Consider the following 22,928-nt stretch of genomic DNA (forward strand, 5'->3'; position numbering starts at 1 on the left):
AATATATTATTCCTATTGTTATACTTTTTCATAACTTGGGTTTATCAGCAATGTCATTCCATAACGCTCATGTCTTTTTTTTTTTGTTTGCATCATCTGTCACTGCATCATTAGAAATCTAGGAAGTCACAATTCATTGGGAAGAGAGAAATGTAAATTACATACTCTTTCAACAGAAAATATTCAAATATTCTCAAATAGAGAATGGCCCGTTATTTAAATATATGTTTGCAACCTTTACAATTCACCACTGCTGCACTTTTTAAATATATCGCAATATTCCTGATCTGGGGGGGCGGGAGCGAAGGGGGGGCGAGGGGGCGTGGCGTCACAGCGGGCTTGGCCTGTGCCTGCTCTCTCTCTGGTGGGTCTGGGGTTCGAGCCCCGCTTGGGGTTTTTGCGACGGACTGGCGTCCCGTCCTGGGTGGTTCCCACCTCCACCCCCCGCCCGCCGCGACCCCGCTGGGACAAGCAGCCTCAGTCAGTGTGTGTGTTTGTGTGTGTTCCCGATCTCACTTTCGAATCTCAGCCAGACTTGACCTGTGTCCATTAACAAACATCCCATTATCTAATCAACGGTTAATAAAGAAAGATATTTCACTTAACCTGAGCACCAGTTTCCGGAGGCAATGCATATTTACCTGTTGACCTTGCTTTGAATGTTGTTTTATTTCTCCAGTATGCATAATCATAATATAGCTCTATAAAGAATGTTTTTCTTTTAAGAGTTAGACATGCATGTGCATATAATATTTTGAATAAGGGCTTAAATTTAACTACTGCACTGCGTACTTAGGCAGAATATATTACAATGAATTATTTTAAAGGTTACTCTATTAAAAATTAAACTAAGGGGGAGGAAAATGAAATTATTCTCAGTATAACGAGGTCACTATCATTTTCTTTTACGCCTCACACACTGGATATTGTCTTTGCCTGTATGGCTTGGATAAGACCATTATGTCTACAAGACTCTTTTCGTTGCTTTACGGTAAAAATTGGCGCATGCGCAGTCTTCAACTTCCGGCATCCGAATGTTGTTGCTGAGGATGAAAACACGGCGCTTGAGGAGGCGAGAGAAAGAAAAGTAGTTAGTATTGTACTTAATTATTCCTGCTTTTCCTAATGTTCGCTGTGCTTGCCACTCCTCTCTTTAATCGGCATTGTGGATGTGCGGCATGTGCGATTTGCAGCATTTTGGGAAACCGTACTTACATAACCACTTCTATAATTGCAGCAGGGATGATGATCGGGTCCGAATGATGCTCATCAACATCGTGGCATGCTGTCCCCCCCCCCCTATCTCACACACACACACACACACACACACACACACACAGTGCACCTCCGTAACTCACCCCGAGTTTGCTGGTAATAATAATAATAATTAATTTGCACAGTTTCTCACATGATTGAAATGAAGCTTTTTTTTCACTTCAGCAATGGATGGAAATGCTGCTTGCAGAGTGTGCGCGTGCGTAATTCGGTGAAGGGTTGTTCCAGAGAGCCCGAGGGTTGCCGGCTGTCAGCGTGACGGTGTGTGTGTGTGTGTCACTGTGTGTCGCTCCTCCTCGCAAGGCTCCTGAGACCCCCTCCTCCTCTGTGCGCGTGAGAGCCATGGCCGACTCGGTCAAGACCTTCCAGTCGCACCTGACCTCGGTGCTGGACAGCCTGGTGCGCGCGTCCGTGTGCGAGATCACGAAGCTCTTCCAGGATACGGTGAAGGACTACCTGGTGGAGATCTCCCTCAACAGGAAGGAGAACGAGGCGCTCAAGCTGCGGCTGCGCCTCACCGAGAACAAGCTGCGCAACGAGCGCAAGTACGGCATGGGCTGGGCGGCGGGCCGGCGCGCCCCCGGCCTGCTCGTGTCCGAGGAGAGCGGCCGCAGGAAGAGGAAGAGCGACGCGGGCAGTAAGTGCGAAGCCCACGATTCCGGAGAGCGTCGCGTTCCCACGGACAGCAGCAGGTGGGGTGCTGGTGGTGGTTGAGAGCACGGACTTCGAGCTGCTGCCTTTGAGCCCTAAGCCTTAGCTTAGGCTTGGTGGCAGGTTCGAATCCCGCCTCCGGCTGCGGTGCTTACCCCCACTCCAGTAAAATTACCCACTGCTGTAAAATGGGTAAAATGATTGATGATTGTAGTTAGTTTAACGTTGTTGGTGGCTTTGGAGAAAGCGTCAGCTGAGTGAATACTTTTAAACATGTTCCAGTCCCTTTCTGTTGCTCATGACGTGATACTCCTGAACTGTTGCCTGGTAAAATGAAGAGCTGTATAAATAAAGACTGTAAGTTGCTCTGGGTAAAAGGATCAGCTAAACCATGAATTTATAATACTAAATAATAATAATAATAATAATAAATGCAATAAAACATTTCTGTTTATACTTAGTTGTTTAGCTGGTGTTTTTCCTCCAAAAGCAGTTTACACTGATTTACCCATTTATGCAGCTGGGCAGTTTTTACTGTGGGCAGCGTGGTGGCTCAGCGAGCGGCGCTACAGTCTCACAGCACCGTGGTGGTGCGAAAGGACGTGGGTTTGATCTCCGCTCAGTCTGCGTGGAGTTTGCATGTTCTCCCCGTGTCTGCGTGGGTTTCCTCTGGGTGCTCTGGTTTCCTCCCACAGTCCATGCTGTTCAGGTTCCCCCATAGTGTGTGAGTGACAGAGTGTGTGTTCCACTGCTGTATGGATGAGTGACCCAGTGTAAGTAGTGTATCTAGCAGTGTAAGTCACCTTGGTGAATAAGGAGTGTGGGCTGATAACACTACATAGAGTTCATTGGAAGTCGCTCTGGAGAATCGTTTGCTAAATGAAGGAATGTAAATGTATTAATAAACTGAATTCAGCTGGCCACTTATTTTTTATTTAATCTAATTTTCTCTTTTCTTGTTCTCCTCCACCGTAGGAACCAAGCACATAGGCAGCACTGCTTTCACAAAAGACTGGCCCACTGGCCCCTGGCAGGCAGGGTCAGCCACCACGGGAGAGGCTGGGGGGGCGCCTCGGGACGTGTACCTCGTTCAGCTCCCAGGTGGTGAGGAGGAGGAGGAAGAGGAGGCAGTGGAGAGCACAGCGAGAGAGTCAGAGGAGACTACCAACATCAAAGAGGAAGTGAGGATGAATTTGTTTTGCCCGAGTGACCAAGTTTTCATTCTTACATTAACCTTATTTTTGTACTTAGAAACTGAGTTCCTGAATTTAATTTTACGAAAATTGTGAATTAGATGATGGTTGTATTGAGGTCTTTACTTCTGGTGCTATATCCTCCTAAGACTGCCTTATTAATTTTTGTCCGCTCTAGAGCATATATATACAGTACATATTTTAAATGTATTTCCCACACTGTACCTCTACAGTTCTCAAACTTTAGTGGACATTTTATGCATCGAAAGGATGCATAATTTTTGGTTGTAGGACTTGAAAACTTCCTTGAAATGCCAGAAATATGTACAAAAAACATTTTTATGCATGGCCTCAAGAGGATATAAGAGCGCTGGTGAAGATGTCAGGTTAATCTAACGCATAAAATATTGTACAGTAAGTTCACAATATGAATGTCAATAAAAACATTTTAAAAAATCCTCATGTTACACACAGTCCACAGACTTGGAAGGATACAGACCAGAATCTCTGCAACTGATACACGAAGTCCTTCAGATGGATCCAGCTGATCAGAATCTTGGTATTTCATCACACGTCAATCTGAAAATTTCTACAGCCAGGGAACGTACAACAGATTCGTCCTGAACAAGTAGAGTAACATGCTCAAAAACACAGCTTTGTATTAATGTAATAAATGTGGAAAAAGTGATCTGAAATCTTCTTTAAAAAAAAAAACAGTATTTTGTTATGCTGTCATTTTTTTGGTTAATGTCAGTGTTTTGCACAGATTAAAATGCACTCTCTCAGTTTCTGTGATGTTGACTTGTGTCCGCAGGAGATACGAACCCTGGCGCTGAGCTAGCTGGTACTTCAGAGAGGACTGCTGTTGAGCCGCCGCAGTGTGAAAGCGAGTGGGCCTCGCAGATCACATCTGCAGGGGGCCCTGAGAAACTCGCTGAGCAGCAGAGGACTAGACACGGTGTGGAAGAGCTCCCTAGCCTGGAGACTGGCTTGAAGGCAGAGCGGGGCGCAGAGTCGGCAACCCAGTGTCTCGGGCAGTCGGGAGCTGAGCGCGAGGTGGGGGACTTTGGCAGTCAAGCTTCAGAGAGCATAGAGAACACCCTGGGGGACTTGGAGTACGTGATGGCCCAGAAGTACATCGGGTTGGACGGCTTGTGCAGCTCAGAACAGGATGCTGCCCATCAAACTGCACAGGCACCTGACGGAGACGCTGACGGCGTGCTGGAGGTCCATGGTCGAATGGTCCCAGCGCTCCCACATTCAGAAACTCGAGGATTCAGTTCCATGCGTGTGAAGGAGGGTATTAGATCACTCTCGGTGGGAACAGGAGACCTTCGATCCAGCTGGCCGAAGAGGACAAGGGAGGGAGAAGCTGCCAGTATGGAGAGATTGGCACTGCAGCCTGCTCAGATGGAGCAGGGGGGCATGGGAACACACATGTCTCAGGTTGCAGGTGTGAGTACGGCAGAGTCTGGTGGAGACCCGGGGGATTTCGTTCACCTCTGTAACCAGTGTGGTTACACGTTCAACTCAGCTGGCGATTTGGAAGAGCACCCCTGTCTCCTTTCTGTCCAGGAACAGCAGCATACTTGCACCCTGTGTGGGAAGAGCTTCAACCAGGCTTCACATCTCCTTTCTCACGTGCGCTTACACACCGAGGAGGCAGGCGAGAGACCGTACCGCTGCGCTCAGTGCGGACGCTCTTTCAACCAGTCCTGGAACCTGAAGAATCACGAATGCGTTCATTCAGAGCAGAGGCCACATCGATGCGAATTGTGCGGGAAGAGGTTCACACACTCGCGGTCTCTCGAACGCCATCAGTTGGTCCACACGGGAGAGAGACCGCACCGCTGCCCCCAATGCGGGCGCAGCTTCAGCCGTCTAGGTAACCTGGAGCGACACCAGCGCATTCATACAGGGGAGAGACCGTACGGCTGCGCCGCTTGCGGCAAGCGATTCAGCCGAGTCGAGTACCTGAAGAGACACCAGCAGATCCACAACGGAGAGAGGTTAGCCCACCAGTGTGGCCACTGTGGGAAGACCTTCAGTGAGCCGGAGCAGCTGAAAAATCACCAGTGCTTTTATACCATTTAATTTAAACACTCTTTTTGACTTGTTGCAACAGTGGCTTTTCTGCAAACCAATCATGGACCTCAGCTCTCCTTTCTAGAGAACTCTTTTTAAACAAAAAAAAAAAAAATTGTAAAACAGGTCTGTCACTCAGTAGATTAATGGTGAATGAAGTTGAATTTGGTAGAGGATGAAGTTTTCATTCTGATGGTGAAAAGCTATTATGGTATATTTATCAAATTCATAATCACTTGAAAGCATAACTTGACCTTGTCTTATCCAAATACTACTTAATACCATTTTCTCTTTTGTACTCTTGTTTCTTGTATATTGTTTTACATCAATAAATGTAAGATGTTATATTTACTTGAACTTGTGCATTGGTGTGGTTTTCAAGCTGCCATAAAATGTTAATGAAGAATTCAGCTACAGCATAAGCCAGCAGAGGCTGGTATGGGAGGACCAGGGGTTGACAGCTGCTGCCATGTGAAAAGTTCTCCCTTTTTTAACGCTGGAGTTGTGGTCTGTGGTTCTTTGGAGTGCTCTGGGCGATGTGCTGTGTTTTCATTAATTTTAATAACAGTAATGAACACAGCTTGGCCAGCAAAGACTTGTTAAATTGTCTTTATTGTGCTTTACAAAATACATTTTTGGTGGAATGGCTTCATCCTCAACCATTTACAGTTCGGACTCCCCTGCTATCCAAACGACAGTGGCGCTTATTGTCCGCATATTACGGTAGTACTTCCGTGCATCATACCGGAAGTGCTTTGTCTGGGGTTTGGGAAGTGAATGATCAATACAGCGAGAGTCCTTGCACACAAGGATCAGCGCGTCTTTGGCTGTGCTGGAATAGCACAAACAGCGGAGGAACAATGTCAGAAAATACAATGGGCTTCCAGTCGCAACTCGCGGCTCTAATGGAAATGTTGGTGAAAGCAGTAGTGTGCGAGACGACCAAACTTTTCGAGTCGGGAGTCCTCCAGTTGAGGGTGGAAATGGCGAACGTGAGGCAGGAGAACGAAGAGCTGAAGGCGCGGCTGCGGCGCTCGGGGGAAGCGGACAGGCACAGCATCGCACAGAGAAGTGAGGGAAAGTCTCTTTAAATACGTGACGAGTGCTTTCCCCTGCTGCTTTTCGAAATTGCTTGTTCGTCGTCCTACCACCTCGCCTCTGGGTCTGGGCGCTGGAAAACAGTTACAGTGAACACTCAGATCTCGTTTGTTTGTGTGATGGAAACGTTTCAAATTCAAGCAGATCATGTCATGTAGGACAGAATGCATTAAGTAAAATGATCAAGTTCCCTCAGGCGATTTCACCTGAGTCTCACTATGGGTTTGTTTGTGTGTGTTTTCCTAGGTGAAAAAGAATGCTGCATGGATTATTTGTCTAATTAGCTGGTGTGTTTCTCTGCATAACAGTTTTATAGTGAAAGCAGGAGGCTGGATTCCAACTCTGAACTTACATTTATTACTTAGCAGACACTTTTCTCCAAAGCAACTTACAATGGATCTGATAGTGTTATCAGCCTTCACACCTTATTCACCAAGGTGACTTACACTGCTAGATACACCACTTCCAATGGCTCACTGGCACTCACACACTATGGGGGAACCTGAACAGCATGTCTTTGGACTGGGGGAGGAAACCAGAGCACCCGGAGGAAACCCACACAGACTGAGTGGGGATCAAACCCAAATCCTCTCACAGCACCACCCAGGTGCTGTGAGACAGCAGTGCTACCAGTTGTGCCACCATGCCACCCACATCACATTACTCAGTCACAAGGCAGCAGTTCTTACCGCTATGCCACTGGCAGCAGCTTTGGATGTGAGGTAAATGCTGATACACTCATTCTGTCACCCCCCCCCCACTTCAGAGATCTCAGATCCAGACACAGACGAGAGTAGCAACCCAGCGGTTCAGCTCACCGGGTCTGAGGCAGTTGATGTCGTCAAGATGAGCCCCATCGTGACTCTGAAGGAGGAAAACTCTGCAGTGGATTTGAGCTTGGTCAAACACGAGGTCAGTGAGGACAGTATTTCAGCTGACAGTATATACCGATCAGCTAAAACATTACAACTACCTGCCTAATACAGGGTTGGTCCCCCTTGTGCTGCCAAAACAGCTCTGACCTGTCGAGGCATGGACTCCACAAGACCTCTGAAGGTGTTCTGTGGTATCTGGCACCAAGAAGTTAGCAGCAGATCCTTTATGTCCTGTAAGTTGCATGGTGGGGCCTCCATGGATCAGACTTGTTTTTCCAGCGCATCCCACAGATACTCGATCGGGTTGAAAGCTGGGCAATTTTAAGGCCAAGTCAACACCTTGAACTCTTTGTCATGCTCCTCAAACCCTTCCTGAACAATTCTTGCAGTGTGACATGGCGCATTATCCTGCTGAAAGAGGTCACTGCCATCATGGAATATTGTTGCCATGAAGGGGTGTACGTAGTCTGCAACAATCTTTAGGTAAGTGGTACATGTCAAAGTAACATTCACATTAATGCCAGGAACCAAGGTTTCCCAGCAGAACACTGGACAGAGCATCACACTGCCTCTGCCAGCGTGCATCCTGCTGCCATCCCTTCCCCAGGTAAACAATGCACATGCACCTAGTTGATCACATTATCTAAAAGAAAACATGATTCATCAGACCAGGCCACCTTCCTTCACTGCTTCATGGTGCAGTTCTGATGCTCACGTGCGCTTTCAACTGTGGACAGGGGTTAGCGTGGGCACTCTGACCGATCTGCAGCTACACAGCAAGATGCAATGCGCTGTGTGTTCTTACACCTTTCTATCATGGCCAGCATTAAGGTTTTCAGCAATTTGTGCTACAGTAGTTCTTCTGTGGGATCAGACCAAATGGGTAGCCTTTGTTCCCTATACATGTAGATTACCCTTGGGCGCTCATGACCCTGTTGCCGGTTCACTGATTGTCCTTCCTTGGACCACTTTTGGTAGGTACTAACCATTGCATACCAGCAACACCCCATAAGACCTCCCGTTTTGGAGGTGCTCTGACCCAGTCATCACAATTTGCCTCATGTCAAAGTTGCTCAGATCCTTACGCTTGCCTGTTTTTCTTGTTTCTAACACATCAAATTCAAGAATTGACTCTTCACTTGCTGCCTAATATATCCCACCCCTTGACAGGTGATATTGTAATGAGATAATCAATGTCATTCACGTCACCTGTCAGTGGTTTTAATGTTGTGGCTGATTGGTGTGAGTCAATACACAGTTCATGCCCCCTAGATCTCAGCCAGTCATGGTTGTCTTTCAGGATCTTGACACTGAGGAGTGTGGGACTGAGGTCAGCAAGGAGAAACCCAAGGAGATGTTTTCCATTCATGATGTGTCTAAGGAAACAGCTGTAAAGAGTAAGGAAGAATTACAGATTCTGTGTCAAATATCCCTCTGATAAAGAGCAGCAAAAATTTTGCAGAGTTTTCATTGGAACTTATTTCTATTTGGAATACACTTTCTTCATTAGTGTGACACCTGTTGTTTAAAGTTATAGTGATCAAGTATGACAAAGGTGCAGAGCATTATATCAAACATTCAAATCCAATTCTGCTTTGCTTTTAAAATCAATTCAGATTGACTTTTTCATCATGTTCCTACTTTTTATTGCAACAGAAATGGATTTTGAATCCTCTTAATCATGTTTTTAGTTTCAATGCATGCTTTTACTTTCCAAGGTTCCTTCCTCTTGTCGTTCCACACTTACACAGATATTCAAAAGAGAATGAAATATGATACTTTTGTGAGTTTAACTCTTTTCTCCTCTGTATTGGTTTCAATGCTCTTTTGTTTTTAAATCGCACCTCTTTTTAGAAAATGAAATGCACAACAGCACTTGTGATGATAGAGACGACTTACCTTGTGATGTGCAAGCTGCTCACGTAGAAGATATCAAGGAAGTTATAAAACAGGATGAAGCTTGCGAGGATTTAATAGACAGAAGCAATTGCATAAAGGGGACAGATGCTCTTTACAGCACAGGAAGAGGATCTGTCAGCAGGAAAATATTAGAGAATAAGCAGGAAATTCAGAATTGTAATCATTTTAAGACTGACCACTTTGCCAACAATTGCAGCAAAGATGGGGTGTCCTGGCAGTGGGCCGTGTGTAATGAGGACGACAGTCGAACAGTTGTTGATGGGCCTTCCTTACCTTGGGCTACAGTGCAGGATACAGAAACGCAGCACGCATCCTACATGGAAGAGGACGCCGAGTGCACCTCTGCAAGAACCCCTTCGAGATCCTGCTGCATTAAAAATGTCTTTTTGGATGTTGGCCATGGGACTCAAAAGACTGAGCCTCTTGTGGAGGTAATGGATAAAATGGACTCCGTTGAGCCAAGACGTGACCAGATTGATGGCCATGAATGTCATGAGTGTTTAGATAGAAATAATTGCTCTGGAGAAATACCAAGTGTGCCTCCCCGGGAAAGGCCACAGCTACCGGCAGACATGTTACCTTGTCAGTGTAGGCAGTGTGGCAGGATCCTGAGTTCGAGTGCAGCCCTTGAAGCCCACCAAAGCGTTCACACCGGAGAGAGACCGTACTCCTGCTACAGCTGTGGGAAAACGTTCCCCAGCTTGCGAGGACTCAACAGACACAGCCAAGTGCACACAGGAGAGGGGCAGTACCTGTGTTCACAGTGCGGGAAGAGTTTCGTTTATCAGTTCAGTCTCACAAAACATCAGCTGATACACTCAGGGGAGAAGGCACACGCTTGCAAACACTGCGACAAGAGCTTCATCTTTAAGTCAGACCTGACCACGCATATGCGTAAACACACAGGAGAGACGCCGTACAGCTGCAGCATCTGTGGGAAAAAATTCAAGCACAGAAAAACGCTAAACGTGCATGTGCAAGGCCACATGGGAGAGAAACGGCACACCTGCACACAGTGCGGGAAGAGATTTTTGGACCTGGGCAATTTCAAAAGGCATAAGCGCATTCACACTGGTGAGAAGCCCTATAGCTGCCAGCTGTGTGGTAAGAGCTTCACGCAGTCGGCACACCTGAAGAAGCACTCACTCACACACAGGTAACGGTGTGTGGGGGGGGTTTTTTTTTCTTCTTCTCCTCTTCTCGACATTTGGTGTTAAGTGGCCCAAAAAAGCCTTACAGCCACATTCGTAAGAGATGTTTACAGGGACAAGCGGGGTGTGTGTGTGTGTGTGTGTGTGTGTGTGTGTGTGTGTGTGTGTGTGTGTGTGTCTTTACAGTTAGTCATTGTGTTAGGTGTGTATGTTTTCATTTCTAGAAGCTTATTGCTTTCTGCACTCATTACATTGGTAGCATACCATAGAATGTATAATAAAGGATTAAAAGAAGAGGAATACAAGATTTGGACCTGCAAGGACCCAGAGTGGCACACACAGCGTTGCATTTATCAGGTTAAATAAATATTTATTTATTTTTTTTTTTAATTAAATTACATTCACTGAACGTTTGGTTGTGTTGCAAGTCAATTTGAAATAAAGGGCCAGCACTGAACTTCAATAAAAAGTACATTTATAATTACAATTGCTCCTGGTGTTATGAGTTACACATTTCCAAAGATTCAAACATTTTACTGTTTGCTTATTTCTGAAAGCATTTTCTAAGTTGCATTTCATTTTTGTTACTGTTTGCAGCAGTGAATTTAACATGTTTTTACCTGTCCAGCCAATAGATGCTGGTAAAGGGCACCCATATGAAATAAGATCTGTGGCACTTAATTCAACTCCTCTCCACAGTGTTTACAGTTCACATCTAAAGTGTTAGTGATCAATGACAAGAGAAATGATGCACATGTTTATGGGTTGAACTGGTCAACAATCAGTATTGAATAATAGTTTGTGTTGGCTACTTATTATTTCCAGTTATTTAAAATTTATTTTTAATACAACTAATGAAAATATTTTTATAAAAACAAAATAAATTGAAGGATGTTTGCTGTGACTGATCAGTTTAAGGCTAAATTTGATTTTGGAGTTATAACCAAAACAAATTGCAAACAGACTTTTGGTCTTTACTGTGTTTATAAGATGAGGAGCCAAGTTCATTTGCCCAGTATTTTCAGTTAAACTTTTCTCTCCTAACTATTATGGTGCCATAGTGAGTGATACGGAATCATTGTTGCTCATCTGCCTATGTATTTGTCCAGTTTCATTCTGTTTCTTTCCTGAAGAGGGCTGTGTGCCGAATTGCATTTCCACAAAATAAATTTAATATTATTCTGTTCTTCAGTGCTGTCTTTTATTGTAGGGTTAGGGTTAGTAAGATATGTTCTTCAGTCATCCTTCACCGACAGTGGTTAAGAAATAAGCTGATGTTTCCACCCAGCCTCTGCTTCAGGTACATCTCCAGGTTTGTGAGGGGCATGCGCCTCACGTCGTAGCCCCGGGTCGTTAGTGGGGCGTTGGGGTTCACAGGGACGATTTCCTCGTCGCTGAGGGGGTCGTTGCGGCCGATGGCAGCGAAGGTGGGAAATGTGGAGCGGAGTTTTTCAGGAAGCTCTGCGCTGAAGGAGGAACAGCAGTAGGCTGACCACAGGTACTCTGGCACAGCCACCCGGTTCTTGATCCACCGAGCGGTGGTGTACGGCAGCACTCCGGTCACAATGTAAGCTTTCCCTGTGCAGTAAGCCGTCAGAGCAGCAGCCACCTTGTTCTCCAGGTCTGCCCACGGGCCGGAGTTGGAGCCGGCTTTCTGGGGCACAATGTTGGTGAGGGTGAAGGTGGCTCTCTTGTCTAGATCTTGGAGGTGGTGTGAGTTTGGACTCAAGTGGCCTTTGGTGTACGACGAGTTTTTGTAGTCCTGCAGAACAGCTTGGCTCTCTAGCACGTTCTGATCCACCGGGCCGGAATGGAAGCATGCCATCTCTGGGGAACCTCGGGAGCTGGCCAGCTGAGAAGCAAAGAACCAGGATAGGTGAGGAAGGTGAGAGTCAGCTATTACTTTTGGTGCATTTTCACAAAGAAGTTAACAAAACCTGTTTTTTACTCTGAATTATTCCATTTGAATGGTGGGGATCCGAGAACAATGTTGTAACAAGCTGTGACAAAAGGAGTACATATACAGAATGTGCACAATACCAAATATAGGACACTCGGTGTAAGAAGGCGACAGCTTGAAAGTTATGATATAGTAATTATGGCTGTGAAAAAGCAGAAGCAGCAACAGTAATGAGAGATCCAGGCGTTACTCATTTTTAGGAAACCACAACTCTGGCGTAACAAAAATGAAACTTTGAGAAAATATTCCAGTCTCTCCTTCACGCTAGACTTTAAAATGAGCGCAAACGAAATGTCTGGAAAGTCCTCCAGCAAGTTTACTGTCAGTCCGAGGGCTTCAGACGGTTCCTTCATTGTGTTTTTTTTCTGCTAATCGAGCGAGATGATTTGTCAGCCGTCACCAGTAACGCGCATAGTGCATCCTACAAATAATTTTTTCGCACGCTGTTCTTAACATTAAAATATTTTTTACTCCTCATAAGGCTCCATAAAGTGAAATGCCCCCAGCCTTCTCTGAGCTCTTGGGGGACCGATCGCAAGATTCAGCAACTAAAATGCATCCACTCTGTAAATGATCGCTGATATTTTCAGTATCGTATTTTTCCAGACAGAGTCCAGCCTAGTTGGAAAGGCAGCTGTTCAGAAGCCCAGACCGTGCACAGAGGGTTGCGGTTGGGTGCAAGCCAACAAACTTGCTGTTACGAAGAAACGCCACTACCCACTTGGCCACTGCGCATCCACAACAACTTAGGGATTTTGTCCCATTCTTAGACCTTTTATTGCTTATCACACACTGCTAATTGTATCTGTGGGAAACTTTACTCCCACATATTTACATTAAACTGCATCTTGCTGTTACATTGCATACACTACAGAAAATAGTATTAGTATAAAAAACAGAATAATAGTAATTTAATACAACATTTAGTAATATTATAATACTACTATAGTAATAGAAATATTTAGTAATTTTTATCATACTAATATAATAGTAATGTTATCCTTTTTGTAATATATGCAAGTAGAATAGTAGTTAGAGCTACTGCCTTCACATCAAAAAAAATTTGCAGGTTTAAATGCCATCAACTGCTACAGTACTGCTGGGTACGGTACTTATCCCAAATTGCTCTGGTAAAATAATTACTCAACTGTACAAATGGATAAATAGTTACATTTTATATAATGAATATTATATTTTATTATTTATTATACTTACAAATTATAATTGTAAGTACCTTACTGTTGTAAGTCGCTTTGGCAGAAAGCATCAGCTAAATGAATAAATGTGTATGTAGTAACAGTTTTAAAACATTTTAAATTTTGCATATGAATTTCAGTCGATTTGCTGTGAGTTATTTGTATACGTTGCATGCATTTCCTCACCTGTGGCTCATACTTCCAATGGGTGGACGGCCTCTTCTTACCCCCCGCGGTGAACACGTATGCGGAGTACAGGGGTGTCCGCCACTGCCTGTTGTACAGGCTGGCAAAATGGTACGTGTTCCTATAGCGCTGGCAGATCTGGGGGCTCTCTCGAACCCCGACCCCCTTCGGAGGGATGCCTCTGTAGAAATACTCACTGCAGGAGGAGAAATTGCCCACCTCAGCCCCCACGCCAATGCTGAGTGCAGCAAGACCCAGAAAGAGACACCCCACCCAGGACGGCACCGGCCTCCCATCAGGGTTCCAAAGGCACAACATCTTCTCATGCATCGAGCAAAGGACTGAAAGCCTGTCCTCCGAATGTCCAACTTCTATGAGAAGCTCACGGGTCCAGGTCGCGTCCAACGGTTCTCGATCTCTTCGTGGCGTCTTTCGAAAAACCCTTGGTGCTCTCGCCCGAGAAGCGTCTGCACTCAACGGAGTGCGTTGTGTCTTAAATAGGGGCCAATACGTGCTCTTCGCACGTCTGTCACCACTTCCCCAGCCGCGGCGACACTTCCTTGCTTCTCCTCGTTGACTGCTACCCCTGCATGTACCCTGCTGGGAAATGAGCCTTCCGGGGTTACCGCAGTAACACAATGACACCCATGACACACAGAGCTGACCATACAAACTGCACAGCAGGAAGGGTGACTGACCAGTCCATCGAAACTGAGTCACCGAGACAGACAGGACTCATCAACCGAAATTTAAATTCTCATAATTTCGAAGTCCCACAACACGGGTTACAGAAAATTCATCACATGAACAAAAATTGTCCTGGATTGCAACACGTGCACCTGTCTTTAAATGGCGAACTTGTTACGATGCATTCTTTCGGCCAGTTTTTAGGAAAATATAACTCATCTCGGTGTAGAAACCGACACAGTCTTGAGGATTTTCTTGGCGGAAATATTATTTCAGTAAATTTTCCAGCAGCACTTTTAACCGATTTCCACAGTAATATAAACTAATAGAGCTGTTAAAAATTGTCTGCGGATTTTTCTTGTGATTTCTGTGCTGCTTGGAAATAAAACTGCACGCTTAGGAAAATGAGAATGCAGGAACACTGCATGCTATACGCTCTCGGTGGTTCCGAGAATGGCTCGTACCTGCAGACAAGAGTCGTCTCAGGCCTCATGTTCATCTTTCCTTCCTGTCCCTGTAGACAGTTCCTATCCACACGTCTCTGCGTTGGAGGCATCGGAACAGACGGCCTGGGATTTCAGCTCCTGCTTCTGGCGTTCAAATTACCAGCAGGTGGCGTAACAGTTAGCGCTGTCTGCCCCCTTGCATTGGAAAGGCCTGGTTTTGGGTTCCACTCCTGCTGTAGCACCCTTGAGCAAGGTACTCATTCTAAACTGACACAGTAAAACCTACCCAGCTGTGTAAATGGGTAAATTATCATCAGTTGCTTTAGAGGAAATTTTTCGCTGAATGATTGAATAAATTAAAAAATGTGTCCTGATTCTTTAAATTGCCTTTTTGTACGCAGGTTTGACTTCTTTGAGCCAAAGTGTGTTTTACTTACACGTGTTACGCTGTGTATGGCAGCGGTCTTCTTAGGTATGAAGAAATGTGTTTCTTCATCACTGTCTCTCAACAGACCTTGTGGTTTTCTCAGTCGCCAGGACTTGTTGCATGAGCGACAGCTACTGAAGCACTGCAAATTTTCTTCCTTGTCTGCAGCGTGTGAAAATATCAAAGGGGCTGAGCAAATCCGTTTTTAACCGTATTTGAAACCAGCGAGAAGCTCTTATCTAAAACCATCTGTCCATTATCAGTAACTGCTTGTCTAGCGAGGGTTGCGTTGCTCTGGGGGGAAAAGAAAAAAAAAAGTGTGATAGAGGGTGATGGTCTGCAATAACTAAAAGTTATTGGAGTGCACATGTTTTAGTGCTTGCTGTTGTGACAATTTGGCTCGTATGAGAATAAAGTAATTTATTGTTTCTGGGATAGGCCGTGGACCACCGTGACCCTGACTTGAACAAGCGGTTAGTGATAACGAGCGAAGGAGTGAGAGAGGGATTTCTTACTGTGAAACATATCAGACATCCATGCCTTACTCCTATGGAAGTGAAATGCATTTTGGAATACATATTAGTATGGTATGAGAAAACATATGGAAATATACAGATAATATGCTATTGTGTTTGGAAAGAAGTACAAATACACCCAGTAAGGGAGTGCAAGGTTTTCTTCACATATTTTGGACTGGTTTTCAGTGTATCAGATTTTCATCAGGTCACTGGTGAGGGACAGAGGTATGTTTCTGTTCGTAATTTTTAAAAATATTAATATTGTATGTATTAGGAGGGGGTGCGGTGGCGCAGTGGGTTGGACCACGGTCCTGCTCTCCGGTGGATCTGGGGTTCGAGTCTCGCTTGGGGTGCCTTGCGACGGACTGGCGTCCCGTCCTGGGTGTGTCCCCTCCCCCTCTGGCCTTACGCCCTGTGTTGCCGGGTAGGCTCCGGTTCCCCGCGACCCTGTATGCGACAAGCGGTTCTGAAAATGTGTGTGTGTGTATGTATTAGGGTGTCCTGATCCTTTGTTTATAGATGTTTCAGTCCTTCAGAAAGCAGCATATTAACTGAAATACTTTTTCTGGCACATGTAACACTGAATCAGTACAAATCTGGGTTCTCAGGCCGCACTTTAATTATAGATGTATAGATATATAGATATTACACACATACATTACACACCTGATAACCTTCCTACAGATGTTTTTTTTAATTTTTAATAGCCTCTATATTTCAGCGTTTATTGTTCTGCCACGTGCCCGCTCGTTGCCCCCCCGTGGAGGGACCGCGCTTGTCCACGGCACTCTTCTGCGCGGGACCACACCCGGGCACCGATGCGGACCTGTGGAATTCCCGCGCGCGTCGGCAGTCGGGAGGGCGCGCGTGGTGCCCGTGGTGCTCGCGATGGCCGCGTCCTCCGAGCGCAGCGCCCTGGACGAGCTCCGCAGCGAACTCACGTGCCCCGTTTGCCTCGAGCTGTTCCGCGAGCCCGTGATCCTGGAGTGCGGACACCACTTTTGCCGGGCGTGCATCGCGCGCTGCTGGGAGGCGCGCTCCGAGGAGGGCGCCACCTGTCCGCAGTGCCGCGCCCCGTGCGCGTCCGAGCTGAGGCCCAACTCGCTGCTGTGCAACGTGGTGGACAGTGTGAGGCGGGCGCGCGCGACGCACACGGGTGCGAGGGTCGCGCTCACGACGCGGCGCGCCCATGATTGGAACGCCGGCTCCGACTACTGCGAGGAGCACGAGGAGAAGCTGAAGCTGTTCTGCGAGGAGGACCAGGCTGCGATCTGCGTCGTGTGCGGCATGTCGAGGCTCCACCGGACGCACAGCGTGGTGCCCATCAAAGAAGCCGCGGACGGCTATAAGGTAGAGCTGAGCGGGTCCGCCGCCAGGGGGCGCCACTGAGCGCGAAGGGTGAACGAGCTGAGATTAGTGTCTCGGCTGCTGCACCTCAGCATCTGCAGCACTTACTCGTGTGTTTTTTTTTAAAGAAAAAGCATTTGAAGCACTTATTAAGTTATTATTACTCTTATTCATATTTTTAAGGTTTGGTTTCAAAGTTCTCCCGATTATTATCATTACCGTTATCATCCAGGGAGAGTGACCCAGGTTTCAATCTCACCTCTCTTGCTGTCGTACCCGTCAACAAGGTACTTACCCTAAAAAGTTACTCCAGTAAAAATTACCCAACTGTGCGAATCGGTGTAAAGTAACTTTGGAGAAAAGCATCAAACAAATTCATTTAGATCATAATTCTAAGTAATACCGGCTTCAATCTGTTATTGGACCCAAGAAATAATAATTGTGTGTGTTCATATATAAATTGTTAATTTACTAAAATATATTAAGCACATATATTACATGAAAATTAAAATAGATGTTTTCGGTTCACCTGTTGAAAATAACATTCTATTCCACTTATAGATCATTATAGTAGAATATAATCACCATCCTTAGAATGGTTTCTTTATACATTTAAAACGTTTTAAATGAAAATGAGTAGACAATAAGAAGGGTTATAAGACGTGCAGGTGTTTCGCACTCGCGGAGTCGCTGAGGCGCAGCGCGCGCTTCGACTCTCGGTGGGAAACCCGTGACTGCGCGCGCCTTCCGGGAACGCGTGCGCATTGCATCCCTCTCGCGGGAAATAGCCTGTGGAGACAGTAAGGGGAATTCGGCACTTGGGTGCCGCCGGTCTTTCCCACGCTGTCCTCGATCTGTTCCCTTTTTTGTGGATTCCTGTACTAGTCCAGATACAGCAAGAGAATCACAATGACAAAAAATCACCAGATTTTTTTTTAAAAAAAAGAATCATTACGCACAGAAACAAATCTCACTCAGCGCAAATTCCTTGACTCTCCACGTCACACATCACCAGTTGTTACCTCACGTTACCTGTGAACATCCAGAAATGGTAACACTAATACACATAGTCGTCTATTAGATCTATTATTCCATACTTAATAACCATGATAGTTTCAGAGAAAATCTAAGTGACCCAACGCCCTCATTCCCTAACATCTCTATGAACAGCGCTCTTCTCTTAACGCACTATACACACCTGCTTCAAAACAAAACTCATTCCCTCACGAACATTAAGAGACATAACCTCGCATGCAGTGCATCCCCAGCATTAGAAGATCACCTCCCACCGTGCTGTAAACGCGCTAAACATGCTACTCTTGTTCCGTCATAGTACACATCCGAGACATATGTGACAATGCGGTACGTAGCAGGACCCCGATGGTGACGGTGACTCTCTCCTGTGCAGTGACGGTTTTACTACGGTCACACATCCTGCTCATAGTGGTTATGGACAAAGCCTGTGTGTTAGGGAAAACCATGATGTTGCCACTTGAATGCAGCTTCACCCCATTTACTGGGCCTGATTCCTTCCTAATTCACATCCCTTACACCATCCTATCAATTGTCCCATTCCTTATATTTATATTTATTCAGTTATTCAGTTATTTATTCTCCTAAGCCACTTACAGTGTTAGTGTACTCACAATTATTTACCCATTTATACAGGTAAATTTTACGGGTTGTTACTTATGGGTAATTTTACTGGAGCAATTTCGGGTAAGTGCCTTGCTCAAAGGTGGGATTCAAACCTCCAACCTTTGGGTCCAAAGACGCTCTAACTGCTACACAACCAGGTACATCATTCCATCCCGTCAATCATTCCGTGCTCTGAATCATCCCATCCATCATCTCATCCTATACATCATGCCATCCATCATTCCGTTCCATAAATTGTCCCACCCCATGCTTGGTCCTGTGTTTGTGTACCACCTGTTGCCTCCATCGCTCATTGTGTTAGCGTGTCAAGTTACAGCGGTTCGAAGGTTGGACGCCTGCTGTCCGTAGTGTCAGTGGGACACGGTGCTAATGCTGCTCCACCATGGTCCTTTGTGCTCTGCTTGCAGGAGAAGCTGTCGGTCGCCCTGCAGAGGGTCCGGCTACACATGGAGCTGGCAGTCCGCTCTCTGAGTAAAACGAGCCAGAGCATGATGGAGATAAAGGTGAAGTCGCTGTTAAGGGTGGGGGGGTGTGTTAGGGGGGATATTGAGAAGCTGTGTGTTTGAGGGTGGGGGTGTTTCATGTCTTCGTGTCATATGTTGGCCGTTCTGGGAGAGCGTAGAGGCACCATCCCTTGGAGAACTCCCAGAATTGCTCTCTGTTTTCGATCCAGAAAGTTTTCTGTTTAAAAAAAGACTTTAACGATTCATTCTTGCATGTGGTTCAAACTGCAATAAGTTTTTAAAACGTTTAAAGTGCAGGTGGTTCCCAATTTACGATGGTTTGCCTTGCGGTTTTTTTCAACTTTACGATGGTGAGCTGGCAACAGGCGTTCAGTAGAAACCGTACTTCGAATTTTGAATTTTGATTTTTTTCCCGGGCAAGTGATATGTGGAGCGATACTCTCTCGTGATGCTGGGCAGCGGCAGCGATCCGCATTTCCCAGTGTGTCACGCAGAGGTGTCTATTGGTGTATTAAATGCATTTTCAACTTACGATATTTTTGACTTATGATGGATTTCATGGGTTAATTTTATTTTATATCGTTTATATGGTTACACCAAGAAAAGAAAATAAAGTCACTCTCCATCATCCCTAACTGAGCTCCAGAGTGAAGAACTATAGTAACCAGGCATCGGTAGGTGGTGTAGTGGTTAGTGCTCCCCCTTTTCAATCCAAGGACCTGGATTCGAATCCCACTACCTACTGTTGCATCTTTTAGCAAGGTGCTTATCCTGAATAGTTACAATTAAATTTACAAGCCAATAGGCTTATACCAAGAAAAGTGTATAAAGATCTTACAGGCAGGTGTGCCTCAGGTACCCCAGCGGGAACACTCGGTCCCAGTGTCACTGGGACTCCAGAGATCATGTGCGCTGCTGACCTCCACTCTCCTCAGGAGCAGGGTGCTGCTCTGGAGGACCAGATCGCCCACGAGTTCCGGCAGCTGCGCGACTTCCTGGAGCGCGAGGAGGACCAGGTCAGGGGTCACCTGCGGCAGGAGAAGGACCGGAGGCTGCGGCAGCTGGACGAGTCGCTGAAGCGGAGCACGGAGCAGATGGCCCTGCTGGAGATGAGCGCCGAGCAGCTGGAGCTCCGACTGAGGCAGGAGGAGAACCCGTTTCTGCTGCGGGTGAGGAGCTGTGGAGGAAATGAAGACAAGGGGTGCAGTGAGGGGAAGCAGAGAGTGAGCTGAAGAGCACAGCGTGGGGTGGAGGTGTGGAACTCAACACAACAGCCTGAGTGATCCTAGATATCTTTATTATAGAATTTTTTACATGATTTAGATGACATTTTTCCCCAAATCTGCATAGTGAGGTTTGCTTATGAAGCTGCTTACACTGATTTACCCATTTTTACGGCTGGAACCTGTTACTGTATCAGTTCAGGGTAAGTGCATTCATCGAGGGTACTACAGGAGGACGTGGGATTCGAACCTGGAGGTTTGAGCTTGTGGGGAGGGAGGAATTTTTATGAGTTATTTTCAGATATTAAGTTTGTGTTTTTAAGATTCTTTTTATTCATTATTTTATTTTGAATATTGTTCAATTATTATTATATCATACTTTGTCAGTATTGGCATTTATGGTGAAATTTATACAAGTATAACTTATATATGTAAGATGAATAATTAAATGATGAATAATACTTTTATACCATATTTTTATTAAAAAATAAAAAACACATTTTATTAAAATTAAGTTTTTTTTATTTCATATCTAAAATATAAAAAATATATTTTCTTAGACTGCCAGTGGTCACCCCCCCCCCCCCCCGCAACTGAAATTCTTCATTAGTCTAATAAACTGGGGTCAGCAGGGGGTGCAGTGGTTAGTGCCACCACATTTCAGTCCAAGGACCTGGGTTCCACTCCCACTTCCCGCTGTTGTATCTTTTAGAAAGGTGTGCTTGCCATTTGTAGTTACAGTTAATTCACCATCCTGTAAATATGGTTAAATTGCTGTAAACAGCTTAGTATACAAACTTGTCATTATAAGATGGTTCAAATAAAGGTGTCAGCTGAATAATAGGATATTAAATAATGAAGGATATGTAAATATGATCCCAGTGTAAGAAATACTGTTGGACGATGAGCAGCAGCTTAAGCTCCTTCTTCTTTCTTCCTGTAGGGCATCAGAGATTTCATCCTTAGGTAAGGGCTGAGTTTGCGCCACGCTGTCCGCGCTGCTCTCCTCTAGCTGTAGCTTAAGCTCTGAGGCCGTGCCCCCCCTCCCCCCGCAGAACAGAGACCTCGTTCCAGCCACCCCAGGAGGTGTCCACGGACTTGCACCCCGGGGACTTTGTGGGGCCGCTGCAGTACAGGGTGTGGAGGAAGATGCGGTCTGTCTTGAACCCAGGTACAGTGAGGGAGACTCAGGTACGGTATGGTGTGTCAGTGCCCCACATGACCCTCCTGTAACTGCGATAAACAGTCTGAAGGGACCACAACAAATCACATAAAGACTTAGCGCATGACTTAAAAGCATGGATTATGGATTATGATTTATGTGGTTAATTAATGTTGTTTGGCTTTATTTTATATAGTTTATATGGTTACACCAAGAAAAGAATATAAAGTCACCCTCCCTCGTCCCTAACTGAGTTCTACAGCTAAGAACTTCTTCATTACTATAGTAAATGGGGATCAGCAGGTGGTGTAGTGATTAGAGCCACCACATTGCAGTCCAAGGACCTGGATTGGAATCTCACTTCCCGCTGTTGCATCCTTTAGCAAGGTGTTTAACCTGAATAGTTACAATTGAATTTATAAGCATCTATGCTTCTACCAAGAAAAGCATATAGAGAGCTTCCTCATTTGCAGTGAGATACCTTCATGAACAATATGGGAAGTGCAGTAAAATACAGACGACTATTTCAGCTCTGCTGTGAAATCCGAGCTGTTCGCACGTTTGCTCATCGACCGCGATCTGGTTCTCAGGACCCATGGGCGTGACGCTGGACCCCGACACAGCATACCCTCGCCTCACTGTGTCCGCTTGCCGCACCAGCGTGTGTGTGGGCGAGATCCAACCAAACCTCCCCGACAACCCCGAGCGCTTCACTCGCTACAACATAGTGCTCGGCTCCCAAGGCTTCCTGTCGGGCCGCCGCTACTGGGAGGTGGAGGTCGGGGACAAGACGGCCTGGGGTCTGGGGGTGGCCGCCGAGTCCGTCAACAGGAAGAAGGAGATCAGCCTCTGTCCCGAGGATGGCTTCTGGACACTGGTGCTGCGCAACGGGGACGAGTACGAGGCCTGCACGTCCACCGAGAACCTGCTGCGTCTGCCCAGGAAGCCGCGGCGTATCGGCATCTACCTGGACTACCCCCCGTGGGCAGGTCTCCTTCTATGACGCAGGCGACATGAGCCACCTGTTTACCTTCTCCGACAGCTTCTCCGAAAGGGTGTACCCCTACTTCAACCCCTGGCCCATCATCAACGGCAGGAACAGTGAGCCTCTGCGAATTGTCACTCTGCCGCTGTGACCGAGGTGCCAAGGAGGGAAGAACACACCTATACGCTCACAGGCCTGACGTGGTGGGAAAAACCATCGGAACAGCCAAGCCTGGTACTTTCACTGGGGATGAAGGTCACAAATGTACATGGCATACATATGAAATAGTCCAGAATTTAGCATTAACACAATTATATTTTCAAGGTAGTCATACATGTATTTTCATACATATTTTTCTTTATTTGCATGTCTTAAGGAATACTAACGGATTTCCGTTTCAATGATTGATTCTGCTTTTAT

General features: G+C 45.9%; 3 protein-coding genes and 1 pseudogene across 5 annotated transcripts; 3 read left to right on the top strand and 1 right to left on the bottom strand.

The window, feature by feature from the left end:
* Window positions 1–864: 864 nt before the first annotated feature.
* LOC108930883 (zinc finger protein 551) lies at window positions 865–5,265 on the top strand. 3 transcript variants are annotated; one of them, XM_029252407.1, is made up of 5 exons: window positions 865–1,090; window positions 1,441–1,912; window positions 2,902–3,107; window positions 3,594–3,678; window positions 3,934–5,265. In XM_029252407.1, exons 2-5 carry the CDS (start codon window positions 1,618–1,620, stop codon window positions 5,211–5,213), a joined length of 1,866 nt encoding a protein of 621 aa, XP_029108240.1. In that variant the 5' UTR covers window positions 865–1,090; window positions 1,441–1,617; the 3' UTR covers window positions 5,214–5,265. The 3 variants fall into 3 exon arrangements, with proteins under 3 accessions (XP_029108240.1, XP_029108238.1, XP_029108239.1); XM_029252405.1 differs by having other exon boundaries at window positions 1,579–1,912; XM_029252406.1 differs by lacking the exon at window positions 865–1,090 and having other exon boundaries at window positions 1,366–1,912.
* A 718-nt stretch (window positions 5,266–5,983) lies between these two features.
* LOC108930916 (zinc finger protein 16-like) lies at window positions 5,984–10,539 on the top strand. The gene is made up of 4 exons (XM_018746407.2): window positions 5,984–6,275; window positions 7,069–7,214; window positions 8,478–8,574; window positions 9,032–10,539. Exons 1-4 carry the CDS (start codon window positions 6,065–6,067, stop codon window positions 10,255–10,257), a joined length of 1,680 nt encoding a protein of 559 aa, XP_018601923.2. The 5' UTR covers window positions 5,984–6,064; the 3' UTR covers window positions 10,258–10,539.
* Window positions 10,540–10,689: 150 nt separating this feature from the next.
* On the bottom strand, window positions 10,690–14,040 carry LOC108930917 (endonuclease domain-containing 1 protein-like). The gene is made up of 2 exons (XM_018746408.2): window positions 13,591–14,040; window positions 10,690–12,100 (listed from the first exon to the last, which is right to left on the bottom strand). Exons 1-2 carry the CDS (start codon window positions 13,918–13,920, stop codon window positions 11,495–11,497), a joined length of 936 nt encoding a protein of 311 aa, XP_018601924.1. The 5' UTR covers window positions 13,921–14,040; the 3' UTR covers window positions 10,690–11,494.
* Window positions 14,041–16,272: 2,232 nt separating this feature from the next.
* Window positions 16,273–22,928, top strand: LOC108930882 (zinc-binding protein A33-like; annotated as a pseudogene).

This window comes from Scleropages formosus, chromosome 5 (genome assembly GCF_900964775.1).
Source record: "Scleropages formosus chromosome 5, fSclFor1.1, whole genome shotgun sequence".
In the NCBI taxonomy this organism is placed as follows: domain Eukaryota; kingdom Metazoa; phylum Chordata; class Actinopteri; order Osteoglossiformes; family Osteoglossidae; genus Scleropages; species Scleropages formosus.